The sequence below is a fragment of the Narcine bancroftii genome, chromosome 9 (genome assembly GCF_036971445.1).
Source record: "Narcine bancroftii isolate sNarBan1 chromosome 9, sNarBan1.hap1, whole genome shotgun sequence".
NCBI classification, from domain to species: domain Eukaryota; kingdom Metazoa; phylum Chordata; class Chondrichthyes; order Torpediniformes; family Narcinidae; genus Narcine; species Narcine bancroftii.
This window is the reverse complement of record NC_091477.1, coordinates 11,555,085-11,570,035: the sequence shown is the minus strand read 5'-3', so window position 1 is coordinate 11,570,035 and position 14,951 is coordinate 11,555,085. Positions and strand designations below refer to the sequence as shown.

The window sequence follows — 14,951 nt, the reverse complement described above, 5'->3', positions numbered from 1 at the left end:
TTGAGCTGTATGACTGTAAGCTCACCATGACTCTGTCAGGTAAAGCTGTTTGTCTCTGGGTTGGCATTCAGCTTCCTGAGTGTTGTGAGGTCTGGGCAAAGGGAGGGAATTTCATCACATAATATGCACAAAAAATACAGCCAGCCAAACAACATCAGTCGGAGAGAAAGAATGGTCGAGTATCTTGTTGATGCTGGAAACCCATTGAGGAATTAGAAGATGAGGCATTTAACACAAAATATCCATTTATTGTCTGTTGTCAACTTGTTTAGTTTTGTTGTCAGTGTTGACATTCCTCAGATTATTGGAAACATAATGGTGCTGTTGAATGCCAGCAGGAAATGGTTGTACCTCTACTTGTTGGACATGAACATTGCTTGGCAATGGATGAAAATATCAGCCACTTTTAATATAGAATGCAAATGACTATTATCTGTGAGACACATCGATCCATTCTTGACTGTTGTCCATATTTAACTATGGATGGATGTGGACTACCTCTTTGACTGAAGAGTATGAATGGAATTAGCTTTCCACTCCCCTCTCTGATTACCAGGTCAAAATGAAGGCCATGTTGCTGTCCTTTCCTCCTCCTCTTCTTTCTGTATTTGCTTTTGTTGCTATAATCTGTAGCCTTTGTGGCCAGTTTCTTTTGGCTTGGCTTCGCGGATGAAGATTTATGGAGGGGTAATGTCCACGTCAGCTTCAGGCTCGTTTGTGGCTGACAAATCTGATGCGGGACAGGCAGACATGGTTGCAGCGGTTGCAAGGGAAAATTGGTTGGTTGGGGTTGGGTGTTGGGTTTTTCTTCCTTTGTCTTTTGTCAGTGAGGTGGGCTCTGCGGTCTTCTTCAAGAGGTTGCTGCCCGCCGAACTGTGAGGTGCAAAGATGCACGGTTTGAGGCGATATCAGCCCACTGGCGGTGGTCAATGTGGCAGGCACCAAGAGATTTCTTTAGGCAGTCCTTGTACCTCTTCTTTGGTGCACCTCTGTCTCAGTGGCCAGTGGAGAGCTCGCCATAGAACACGATCTTGGGAAGGCGATGGTCCTCCATTCTGGAGACGTGACCTACCCAGCGCAGTTGGATCTTCAGCAGCGTGGATTCGATGCTGTCGGCCTCTGCCATCTTGAGTACTTCGATGTTGGAGATGAAGTCGCTCCAATGAATGTTGAGGATGGAGTGGAGGCAACGCTGGTGGAAGCGTTCTAGGAGCCGTAGGTGATGCCGGTAGAGGATCCATGATTCGGAGCCAAACAGGAGTGTGGGTATGACAACGGCTCTGTATACGCTAATATTTGTGAGGTTTTTCAGTTGGTTGTTTTTTCAAACTCTTTTGTGTAGTCTTCCAATTGCACTATTTGCCTTGGCGAGTCTGTTGTCTATCTCGTTGTCGATCCTTGCATCCGATGAAATGGTGCAGCCGAGATAGGTAAACTGTTTGACCATTTTGAGTTTTGTGTGCCCAATGGAGATGTTGTGGGGCTGGTAGTCATGGTGGGGAGCTGGCTGATGGAGGACCTCAGTTTTCTTCAGGCTGACTTCCAGGCCAAACATTTTGGCAGTTTCCACAAAACAGGACGTCAAGCGCTGAAGAGCTGGCTCTGAATGGGGAGTTTACTACTAGTGTAAAAAGATGCAATAGCAATGATTAAGAGACATTAGTCAGACAAGTGAACAATCATGGAATAGAGCAGAGGTGACCAAACTTGTTTAACATAAGAGCCACATAAAATAAACTTCAGAGGTTTGAGAGCTGGAAGATATGAAAAAATATTACTTACATGCTTTTACTCTTTCATGCACATTTTATTACAAAAGTTTTATATAAATATTAAGAAATACATGGATGGGCTAATTTGCACTGTATTAGTTTCAATAATCAAAAGTAACATACATATACCAAATATTTTATTTATATTGTTAAGTCCATGGTTAGGAGCTTGGATGGGAAGGTGACTTGGGTGTTGGGAACTTGGAAGGGCGGGTGGGACTGGGTGGTCAGCCTGTGATCAGGGTGTCCGGACTCTGGAGGGCAGTCAACCAGGGCCTAGGTGAGAGTCCACGGTTGGAGCGTCGGGTGCTCCGGAGGGTGGGTGGCCTAGATCGTACTAACACTCCACTAATTTCATTGTCTGCCATATGCTGCAATCACACGATCACAAGCCATGCTGACTAAAACTACCATTATGAACTCCGTGTTGTACAATTCCTGTCTCACCTGCACATTAAATGTCAAAGAGCCACACGTGGCCGCGAGCTGTGGTTTGGAATAGAGGTAGATGGACCATGTGTAGACAGATGGAATGAGTTAGATCGTACCCATGATCGGTACATATCTACATTTTGGTTGCATTGAACTGATCCCTTTGAGTACTTCCTTCATGAAACAGTCCCTTTGGACAATGCTGCCTACACTCTTGGATGTAGATCCTTTGTGATAGGACCCTGACTGAAACTCTTCCTTACCTGGCCCTCTTTGCCTCTCTCTTCTTCCTGCCTTTAACCTCAGGCCACCCACATCTGTCAGCAACAGGTGTAGTAAAATGGAAGTGGACCTTCATTGCAGTCCATCACTACACGATTATACAAATTTCCTAAAGGCAGCAAATATCCACATAGCTCTAACCAATATGGATGGCTTCCATTTAATTCCTAGCAAGTCTGAAAATAATTGAGGATTGCTCCAAGTTGAGGAGGAAACAAAGAACTTCTTCCTGCTGCCAAGTACTGGGTGCTCCCGACATGCTAATGCATGCCTTCACTGGAATCACTGACATAGTATTATTTTGCATGAGGATTGTTATCACAATCGCTTTGCTGTTTATACATCAGGCAAGATTTTAATTTTTAAAAAAATTTTCTCACTGTGAACCATATCAATCAAAATACACACAAACATTTCCCTCTTAAATATACACAGTGGCATTTTCTCCCCTTTCCCCCTCCCTACCTTCCCTCCCTCCTTCCCAACCCCCTCCAAATCATTAAACGTTCAACATATGCAACCCAATAAAACCATTAAACAATGTCATCACACAATGAAAATAAACAAGAAAATTGTGTTATCTACTTTTACACACTGGATCAGGTAATTTTGTCTTCTTCTCATTTTATCATTTTAGGGGGTGGAGGTCCGTGGTAGGACCTCTCTGTTGTGTTCTATATACGGTTCCCAAATTTGTTCAAATAATGTGACCTTATTTTTTAGATTATATTTTATTTTTTCCAATGGAATACATTTATTCATTTCCATGTACCATTGCTGTACTCTCAGGCTCTCTTCTGATTTCCAAGTTGACATTATACATTTTTTTGCTACAGCTAAGGCTATCATAATAAATCTTTTTTGCGCTTCATCCAGTTTGAGGCCTAATTCCTTACTTCTTGTATTACTTAGAAGAAAGATCTCTGGAGTTTTTGGTATGTTGCTTTTTGTGATTTTATTTAATACCTGGTTTAGATCTTTCCAAAACTTTCACTTTCTCACATGCCCAAATTGCATGTACTGTTGTTCCCGTTTCCTTCTTACAGCGAAAACAACTATCTGATAATGTTGGATCCCATTTATTTAACTTTTGGGGCTTGATATATAGCCTGTGTAATCAATTATACATCAGGCAAGCTTGAACAAAGCTGACATGCTGTTTTGCCAAATGAGGTGGATGACACAGCAGCTACTAGAAATGTACGGATGAAAGGAGTCCATGAAATCCTAACTAAACTGTTATTCTAATATTGAGTCGTACAAAGTTCATTATCACAACCGTATAGCTTCTGATTGTGGGATTAGGAAGAAGAATACATTTTATCCAGTTTTCCAACAGCTCATGACAAGTTAAATCAAGTCTAGTTCCTTCATGTTCGGCTTCAGGCTTATCCTATCAGGTGCAGAGATTAACAACAACACAAACGTTACAAATAATCATTTGGGTGTGGAGAGCTGACAAACAGTAACAAATAAAGAAGTAACTCAACTTTAATGAAGATGGGTTAGATTTCATTTTTGGATTGGAGATGACCAGTGAAGATATTCCACTGTCTTTGGTTGTATTACAACATCGTCTTTCAAGATTCCTTTGCAAAACTTTTGTGGGATCATATTTTTAAATATCCAATTTAATTTTTATTAATCACAAATATATTTAATTCATATTAATGGGGATTTTAGCATTGCATAAATTGCTTTATCCCATGTTAACAGTTTAAAAATTTTAAACAGTTACATCTCGAGGCCTTCATTCACTGATCATTTTTTATGTTGCTATTTATCATGGTGACTATTTATCTCATCCATTTTGCAGTTATTGTCTCTTTTTTCTCTCTCATGGATCAGTGTGTTGATTTTAATTTATGCCTAGTTTGTTGGTGCGTTTTCCACACAGGTGGAGCTGCAGCAAGTGAGAACTTTATTTCATCCGTAGATTTGTAAACTCTCATCATCGACAAATTGCCAATGAACTTTGAATTTGAATCTCCACATGTAAACATTGCCTGTAATTCTGAAGTCATTCACTTTTGACAGGGTGTATGTAACACTGCAGAGCATGTATCTGAAGTTTTCCAACTTGGCATCTCGCCTTTCAAGTTAAATTATATTCATCAACTAACCATGGCAAAATTGCATCTTATTTACTCATAATAGTAAAAGAAAATTAATAATTTTGTTCCAAATTCTGCCACAGTGTTTCTAAAAATCTCACGAGGATATTGCCTTAGAATGTGAGTCAATTATGAGTTTGTGGTATGTCTGGCAGCATTTCGCTGTGCATTTACTCCACCGGGGCAGTGCATGAAATGAATTGTTCTATGCCAGTAAGCCTGGCCCTGGTGTTTATGATGGAGTATTGTACTGATGCTGTTGTTTTCTACGTGGTAATACGACCACCATAAAGTGTATCCATATACAGTCATACAGTACAGGTACTCTCCGACTTATGACGGTAATTGGGACCGAAGGATCAATCGTATCTTGAAATGGACACAAGCCAAAATTCTGCCCTTGTGCGTGGAGTAAATAAGTCTCAAAGCAAATTTTTTAATCGGAATTTTCATTGTCAGAATTTTCCTTGTTAGTCAGCGTCATTTTAATCATCTGAACTTGTTAGTCGGAGTCCCGGGGTCCATGGGCTGGGTGCGGCCATCTTGATTTCTGTGCGCATGTGTGAGTCTTCAGTTGGAGCATGCACCATGGATTCACATATTGGAGTTCAGTTCATGCATGCACGAGGGTTAAGCGCCCTGACGATATTGAATTTGCACCCTTAACCCTCGTGCATGCACCACACGAATTCCAATGCACAAACCCATCGTGCATGCCTATGGACCCTGGGATGCTGACTAACAAGGTAAGCATGCACATTTTGGCTCTTACATGCCCTGTGTCCCTGTTATAGTTTGCGATATACAACATAAACTGTGTAAATTTTGTATTTTTTCATATCTTTAAAAAAATTTGGTAATAAGTCACATAAGTTGTAAGTCAGGGAGTACCTATATTGAAAAAGTCCCTTTGGTCCAACTTGCATATGCTGACCAAAATTGTCCCACCCTCGTCGTCTCACCTGCCTTTGTTTGGCTTATATCCTTCTAAACCCATTCTATCCATGTATCTGTCTAAATTTTTTTCCTTAAACATTGCAATAGTACCCCCCCCCCCCCACTCCCTCAACCATATCCTTGGACAGCCTACTCCATGAATGTACCACCACCCTCTATGTAAAAAAAAAATGAATAGATCATATAAGCACAATCTAGTCAGGGACTAGATATATTTGAAATTCATTGCACAGTCTGACACTATATTACAACTAGAATTACTTGGGGAATCCAAGTCATCAAACTTTGTAATCTCTACTTTCAGATCCAAGCTTCTGATAATGGGATTCCCCAGAAGTCAGCAAGAGTTCGGCTACACATTGAATGGATTCAGAAACCTTTGCCATCGATTGAACCTTTGGTGTTTGATGAGCCTCATTTTAACTTTGCTGTCATGGAGACAGACCCTGTAAATCACATGGTTGGGGTGACCAGCACAGAACTTACAAAGAGCCAGTTGTGGTTTGATATTATTGGTAAGTTGTTGATCTTAGAGCAGTGCACAAATTCCCATTTCCTCTTTTGAATTATATCTAATATGTAATTTAGACAAACCCAAGTATAAATCATGCTCTGATAAAACTTAGCAGTCATTAATCTAAGACAGTTTATTGTCATGTATCCAAGATACAGTGGAAAAATTCTTGCATGCTATCCAGTGAGAAGAGATGTACCTTCCCTCTGCTGTTCAAGAACTACCTAGACCAATGTGACAGGTGTTCCGACTTAAATCTATCTATAATTTGACATTAATTGACGCAAATTATGCAATTACATTCAGAAGCTACAATTAGAGCTATACTATATGGATCAAATAAAAAAAACATACAATAAATTGCTGATGCGGAATCTGGAGTAAAAAAAAACAAACCAAGTAAAAATAAAGACTGTTATCACCCTGTATATACAGCGGTTCCATGGTTTCGCTTTCCATGCTTTCAGGTCTGAAAATAATTCATGGAAAACTCCAGAATAAGCAATTCAAAGTTTCAAATCACACGCCGTTCAGAGTAGCACCATCCCACCCAGCTCGTGAATCATCCCTTTGTCCAGCATATCCACGCCGTATACGCTACCCATCTGTTAGTAATTTTGTAGCCATCTTGGTTATCTGTCACGGTATACATAGGGTTTGGTAGTTATCTGCCATTTCGGGTATCCGCTGGGGGTCTTGGAATCTATCCCCCGTGGATAAGGGGTGACTACTGTAATGCAGTATACAATATTGAAACACTCCTGTAGACACAGAAAGATGACAACCATTGTGCCCATATCAGCTTCCATGAGTGCTGATGGCAAGTTTATTGGTGGCCTTAACTAAAGAGAATTCCCTGCTTTTCTGCCAAATATTGTCTTGAGTTCTTTTATGTCCACATATTCACTTGTCCTTGCATTAAGGAAGGAAGCTATTTGCCTCATCAAGTCCTTGCCAGTGATCAGAGCATTCCCATCAGTCCCATTCCCCTGTTTATTACCATTTCACCTACTCTTATCTCACGTCCACCAACTTTCCCCAGATCTCCTGCTGCTCAAGTACACTTGGAATGGCCATTTAAACTACAACATCCTTGGGACAAGAAGGAAACTGGAGCATCATCCACAGGAAAGCCAGAGTGAAACTACTCAGAGAGCATGAAGTTCAATCCCAGCTCACCAGAGCAATCAGAAATTTACACATTAGGTTGGAACATCTAATCCACTGCACGTTGGCACCATGCACACTCTCGTATTCTGGCAAATCATGGAACTGGTCTCATTAACCTGCACGAAGAAATGTAGCTGTTCCCCACATGCACTGCTGGTAGCATCATTAAACAAAAACAGCCAAAGGAAACAGAAAAGGCAGCCTCATTAAGTATATTTAAGGTCGATTTAGTAGGGCAATTAATGATTATGGAGAAAGCGCAGGGAGGTAAAGAGAGTCCACAGCCAAATCAGCCATTATTGAATGGCACAGCAGGCTTGATGTGCCAAATGGCCTCCTTCTGCTCCAATTTCTAATGTTCTTACCTTAAATCTATTATGTCTCAATGTGAGCACCTCTTTGATGGAGAAAAAATTCTCATTATCTTTGAATTTCTAGTAGTTGTCACTTCTCAATCAACATATACTGCCCTCACCCACCCATCCCAAACTCTCCACATTTTCATCCCCTCCCTGAGATCCATAACAGGCAGCTGCACAATTTGTCAGCAGAGCCTGGATCGCTCCTCGTAACAGATCTTCCATAGACAGTGGGCCTGGAGATTTCCTATTCCCACTAGGTCAGAGAGGGACTGGCTTTGTTGGCACTCAGCCATTGGGAAAGTGACCAGAATGGCGAGTGTCGTCACTGGTCCAACCACCTTCTGATCTGATGAGAAGTCTGGTACCAGCAATCAATGGTGACCAGTCAAATGCTCTAGAGATGCATCAGCTTGTGCAATTAATGGACTAAATGTTAAAAGGCAGAGGGATGACTTGTTCTGCTGGCAGCTCTTTATATGTCCAAACATAGTGTAGTATTTATGTCTGCAACTTGTAGAAATTGAGTTCAAATCTGACTGTTTGCACAAGTTGCCTTGTTTTGAAAACTCAGTCCAAGGGTATATGATCAGTCTTGCTTCTGCCCTGCATGCATGTGAATTCCAGCATCTTAACATCACTTTTACAAAATCTAACTCCTCCATCTGAAGCTCAATAGCTCAGGCTACTCACACAGAGGCCTGACCTGAACTGGAGAATTGACACCTGATCATGCACTTGTTCTCTCATTGCCCAAGTCAATCGCACCTCCGTCACATGTCTGATATCTCCCCACTTTTCCAAATCTCCTAAACTCCAGTCTGATTGCATTATTGATCCTTGATTTCTCATCTCTCGATATCCTGAAGCTCAGTGTTGCTTCCCCTGACACCTTCTCCCATTATTCCTCTTCCCACTCTTTCATTTGCCGCCTTCTCCATTATTCAATACTCCTGCCTTTAAATTTTCATATTAATATCTTTTCTCTTGATGCTCCCAGCCCAACTCCACACTTTATCAGGTTTGTCCATTCACACCCCACTTCCCTGGCTTCTCCCAGCCACGAGAGAGCAAACAGAAGAAAGACGTTTAGTTTTAACAAGCCATGTTTTTCTATTGTTGTCTTGGGCTTTGTGCATTCAAGACTATTGCAGCTGGAATTCTGCACACAAAGCTGCCACTGTTCCCCATTGCCACCTGAATAGTGCATTGTTTTACTTGCTGAGGATTTTTTTTTTGCCTAGGTTTCAGTTCAAACAGTTCAAAAAGTCAAGTTGTAGTGTATGTTAAATCTCTGGATTTAGACCTAAGCCTGTGGTTTAACCAGAGATGTGAGAATGAATCACAGAGCACCAAATGAGGCCATCGGTCCCACTGTGTGCTCAATTTTATCTGCCTCTGCATGAGGCAGTGCCTCAAACAATGCATCAGTCATTGTCACAAGGCCTGCCCTTCATACTATTTTTCTAAATAACTTTTAAAGGAGGCCCAAGAACATTGTTTTTTTACAGATACCTTGTACCTGCAGATAAGGATCTATGTTATGATTGGTTTCATTTCTAATGTGTTGTTAAGATTATTTTTTTTTAAAAATCCTGTTTATCATTGCTGTGACGTTCATATCTGCTTTGTGGCAACCAAATGAAATTCAGCTACAATGACTAATTATTGTGAGAAGGTACGTGCAGACCTTTTATAGCACACTACCTCAAAATATTCAGTCCAGGTGACAGTTGAAAGAAGAACAGGGAAGGCTGATATAATCTTGCTGTTTTCTGTCTGATTTACTTGGGCTCACAAATTACACGCCAGTTTATTGTGAATGTATTGAAAGGCGGAGTTGGCACATGGTGCATCATGACCTATGTGGATTGTAATAACTTGAGGTTAAGATACACGTCCACCTGCGCACCTTGATATCAGTGATATAGTTTTTGCATCTGCTGGTGCCCTGGAGATCAGTTCCTGGGGGTCTTTCAATTGGGTTTGAAAAAAAGTTTTGACACAATGTTATAAAGTAATAGTGAAACCCCACTTTGAGCATTCTTCCTATTACGAAGTGCCACATTTCAGACTGGGAGGGGTAAGTGCTCTATAGTTTACTACAATAATGCTGGGGGTGAAATAGAGCTAAAATAAAGATTAGGGGAGCAATCTGATCAAGATATTTCAGATGATTTATGGATTTCAAAGGGTAAAATGACAGAATCTTAGCAGGAGGCTATTTGGCTGTTTGGTTCATCAAGACTATGGTGTCTCACTGAGGTGTGTTCAATTTAGGCCCGAAATGCGATTAATTTTCTAAAAATCTTCAAATTAATTCTCAAGCGTGTCTTCAGTTGCCTTTGAGTAGTTGTGGTGATTTCTGTGCCTCTTCTCTTTCATTGTTCTTTCGCAAATTATTTGAATTTTGTATTTGCGTTGATCAGAGGAAACTGTTGTGCCCTCTGGAGAAAAATAAAACCCGCACGGATTCAGCTCTTTCTGTTGGTCTCTTCTTTTTCAGTCCATTTATATGATCAGACTAATTTCTCCTTTCTACTTCCTGTTGAGATTTAAGTGCCGGTAATTAATCACTTCTGTCAAAGATTCATTGGTTCACATGGCCTCTTTCTTTCTGAAGAAAGGCTTTGACTGTGTTCACTCTCTATAGATGCAGCAGGGCTTGTTGAGTATTTCCAGTATTTTGTATTTTCATGAATGACAGTTTGGCCCAGAATGTTTTCGTGTGACAGTGATAGCATTTCTGCACAAAGCGAAGAGCGTATCCAGTACTTTGGTCTTTACTATCCAGCCCCAAACCGGCCGAATGATTGAAAGAAGTCATCTCCCAATGTTTACCTGTTATTTGGTGGCACAGTCTCAGTGTTGGTAAAATTTTTTTTGCACAGTGAGGCGAGAGGTATAAATTGTGTGGAAGATGTATCTTCTCAGTGTACAGAAATAAAAAAAATGAATATGGTAGCCAGAAGAGCATTTGCAGTCAGCACTGTTACTTCCCCTCAAAGTCAATGTTACCATCTGGAATTTGACAGGATCTCCATTCCTGCTGGGGAATCCATCTGCTCCTCACAATGTGAATTCCTTCTCCTTGCTGTACACATAATAAGTTTCCTGTTGCCCAGATTCCATTTAGATGTCATTATATCACATTATTAACTCATTGGACAATTTTATCTTTGTTGCCTGGTAAAAATAATTTACTTTGTAATATTTTTTGAGAGAACATGAAGTGATAAGCACAATGTCATTGAATATCCTATTTTAAAGTGAATATATGTTACACAATCATTTCTATAAGACATAATAAGATCAAACAAAGTTCTAAATAAGATTAATTTGTGAAAGAATCAACTATCTGTTTACTTGGAAACATCCATTTCTATGTTAGAAGCAATGTTGAGATCAAAATGATAATGTAACTCGCATGAACTTGCAAGGGTATAATTCCAGTTGCAAGCAGATACAGGAATGAAATAATTTAATTTTAAACTGACAAGAGCCCTTGCAGTACTTTGAGGACAGGGCAATGGGGTAGTTACTCCTCATTTCCAAAGTCCCAGTGGCAGCAGCAAGATGAATGAGTAGTGAATCTTGGCTTTTTTGAGTTGTATTCATTTAGGAAGGAAAGAGGTCAGGGGATTGGGTGAGTTTTTGGATTTTGTTCAATGAAGTCCACTAGGACTTTAAGGCCTTTTGTTTCTATTGCACAAGCATGTTTGTTTATTTAATTTTAGTTTGCACTTCACATTATACATAGGGCTTCCCTAAAAGTGCAGAGGGATGACACTGTCATTAAATGATCAGACTAGTTACTCAAAGATCTGGATTAATAGCCCAAAAATGTGAGTTTAATTTTACCATTGAAGCATTGGAGTTTAAATTCAACTCACCCCATTCATGGTGACCAAGCAATACAAGATTGATATTTAAAAACCCATATGGTTCACTCATTTTGCCAGTGGCAACAGATATATACCTAAATCTTTTAATTCATGTCCTCAATTTACCATCGCAATCAAGATGGGCATCAACACTGCCCAATTATGGGTACTGGAGGGCGTGCAAAGAGCAGAACTAGATGGGTGTGCTAAGTTGTCAAAGATAGAACACAGGAGTCCATGTGCATGAGGTAGTAGGCAATAGATGGAGCTGAGTAATTCCACATCTTTCATGTCACATGAAAGATTTGCAGTCCTGCCACGTAGAAGTTGTGAATGGTGGTGGCTAATGAACAGAGGTGGGGGGGGGGGGTAATGTGTGGAGCTTTAAAGGACATCATGCTCCTCAATAATGTTCTGAGTGCAGAAGACAAAAGTGAGGCCATGTTCAAACAGAAAACTCAAATAGATGGTCCATCCTGACTCCCATTAACACTTATTACAATTTGTTGCACTTCATGGGATATCAAGCAAAGGCAATGGGATGAGTTGAAATGACGGTGCACTCCAGAGTGTTATTTGTTTTGGCATCTGGAAAGTATACAGTTAGCAGAGTTGCTTTTTTTCATGTGGAAATTATGCTCTAAGGTTTTTTGGACTTTTGTTGTAAATTGTGTATCTTTGGAAGAAGCCTCCTGAGCTCAGATTGAATCTGGGTCAAATACCTTTGAGCTGGTCCACTCACCTCTATTTACTCATGGACAGGTGGAGATCATGAGGAGGAGTTTGAAATCGAGAAGAACAGTGGCACCATCACCATTGCCAAACCTTTAAACGCCAGCCAGAAATCGAATTACAACTTGACCATTCAAATGACCAATGGAACAGATTCTGTCACAACTCAGGTACAACAATAAAAGGGTTAGTAGGGTGCATTAGGTAATTTAAGGCCTCATGAAGGGCAGGTCTGTGAAACATTCTGTGACACAACCAGCAGGAGGCACTTGCTATGTAATGCAGAGAGTTGTGACATTAGACTTTTGGGATCTGGAACAGATAGATTTATGAAGCTTTGCTATTACAGTGGAGGTATTTAACTTGGCCTATCCCTGCATCGGAACCATTGGGAGAGCTGGGTCATTCTGAGGCAAATGAGCATTTAATTGCTGAGGTGAGGGTTTGGAAATTTGTTGTTTATAAATGACAGCTGTTCGTGGGAAGAGGTCAGATTATTAGGAGGAAATCAAATTATTCTATTTTATACAGCTACAAACACTCAAAAATGTGAACAAGGCAATGAATGGAATACTATTTCTAAAGATAAATGTAATAAAGATACAAAATATAAATCCATGATTTTCTGGAAATAGCCGATGATAAATTTCTAGAAAAAAAATAACTATGGGCTTCTAGAAAGAATTTGGCCAAGTTCCTTAAAAGAGGCATCGTTAAAGGTGGAAGAATGCAACCAGCATTTTCATGCAGGGATTACTATTTAGGCAACAACCATTTACTGTATTTTGATGATGAAATAGGTGAAATACTTCATAAATCATAAAGATTTGATCTCCTTGTTTAAGGGAGGTTCTACTTGCCTTAGAGATATTTCAGAGAAAATTCACGATTCATTCCAGGGAAGGAGAGATAGATATCTGATAAAAGATTGAACAGATGAGGCCTCAACCCATTGGAAACATAAAGCTTTTAAGGTGGAAATGAGGTGAAATGTCTTCACCTAGTGAGATATGTACCTTTGGATTTTCTACCAATGAAACCTGTTGATTAATTAAGTTAATATTTTCAATGCTGAGGTTGATGTGGTCTATTGAGCAATCAAAGGTTAAGAATTACAACTAAAAAGATGGAGACAAAACCAAGATTAGATCAGTAATGATCTTGAAGACTAGCAGGGCAGGTTTGAAATTCCATTTGGTCTACACTTTCACCTATCCTTTATGTTCTTGTCTAATTATATCTCCATATTTGTTGAAGACACAAAAATAGTAATTCTCTAAGCCAAGTAAAGATGGAAGTGAAAATTCAGAAAGCTCATAATAGAATTATTGAATGGATAAAGCTGTGGGGAACAAATGTCAAAGTCAGTACATATGAGGTCATCTAATTTAAATCAAAAAATTGAATGGATTGCTTTCTTAATGGAGAATCAAAAGGCAAAAGATCTCTGGTGCAGAGATCATCGAGATGTTATAGGCAATGTATTGAAAATAATTGAAATGTTTATTGGATTCCTAGTCTAATATCTAGGATAGCAGTATAAAAATGGGTTAAAGTTGGACCAAGCTTAGAATACTGTGAGTCGATCTGGACATCACACCTTTGGAAGAACAAGGAGAATATTTAATTCAAAGAGCTAAATGCTAATGAGGGTTAGGAATTTGGGCACAGGAATTTAACCATTTGTTTTACTCATTCTTACACCTTCAATTTGTGTCTTGGATCCTCAAGAAGAGTTTGGTCCTTATGTTTGTAATATTTAATAACAACATTCAGGTCAACACATTGTAATATCCTTTGTTTTTATACATTAGGCATATATTAAAGTCATTGACCTCAACGAACACCGGCCACAATTTTTAGAGAGTAAATATGACGTATGGATTCCTGAAGATACTCCTCGCATGACTAAAATTCTGCAGATTAGTGCCAAAGACATGGATGGAAGTAACAAGCTGATTTATACCATCCAGAGCAGCGTTGATGCTGAGAGCCTAAACCTGTTCACACTGGAACCTGCCAGTGGAGTGCTACTGACTGCTAATAAACCAGATTATGAATCAATCCATCTGCACATTCTAACTATAATGGTACGTGAAATATATTGTCATCAAGCACGAGCCTAACGATTTCAAAGGATTCTATATAAAATGTTATTATCTAGCAATACTCTGGGAAATGTCTCCATTACATAATCAGAAATTTGATTTTCCCCTTGCATACAGAAACAGAGGCTTTGCCAAAATTTCATGGAAGTGGAGAAGATTTTTAGAAGTTCTTTATTGTTGACGTCAAATGGGCCATTATCAAGTCTACCACAGTAAAGCATTTAAGATGCTTCTAGGTAGAAACATGAAAATGCAGGGAATGGAAGGATAAGTATCCCATGCAAAGTTGCAAACAGCAGAGCATTTGTTTAATTTGGCCTTCATGTTCGGCACAGCCATCCTGGCCTGAAAGACCTGTTGCTGTACAATTTAATGTTTGAACTCTTTCCATCAGCTATTAATTAAAACCAAATGCTGGGTATTCTTGTAAAAAACACAAAGCTGGATAAACTTAGCAGGTCAAACAGTGTCCTTTATATAACAAAGATAAAATTACATAACTGAGGTTTTGGGATTGAGCCCTTCAAGGTGATGATGACCTTGATGGAGAGCTCAAGCCTGAAATGTCGGTTATGTTTTTTTTATCTTTGCTATATAAAGGACACTGTTTAACGTGCTGAGTTTCTC

General features: G+C 39.7%; 1 protein-coding gene across 1 annotated transcript in view; it reads left to right on the top strand.

Annotated features, from left to right (window-relative positions):
• Nucleotides 1–14,951, top strand: part of LOC138743197 (protocadherin Fat 1-like) — a 134,331-nt gene that overhangs the window by 63,337 nt on the left and 56,043 nt on the right. Inside the window, exons 6-8 of the mRNA XM_069898149.1 lie at nucleotides 5,862–6,072; nucleotides 12,247–12,386; nucleotides 14,031–14,306. Of these exons, the coding sequence (XP_069754250.1) occupies nucleotides 5,862–6,072; nucleotides 12,247–12,386; nucleotides 14,031–14,306 (627 nt within the window). The remainder of the gene's footprint in view (nucleotides 1–5,861; nucleotides 6,073–12,246; nucleotides 12,387–14,030; nucleotides 14,307–14,951) is intronic.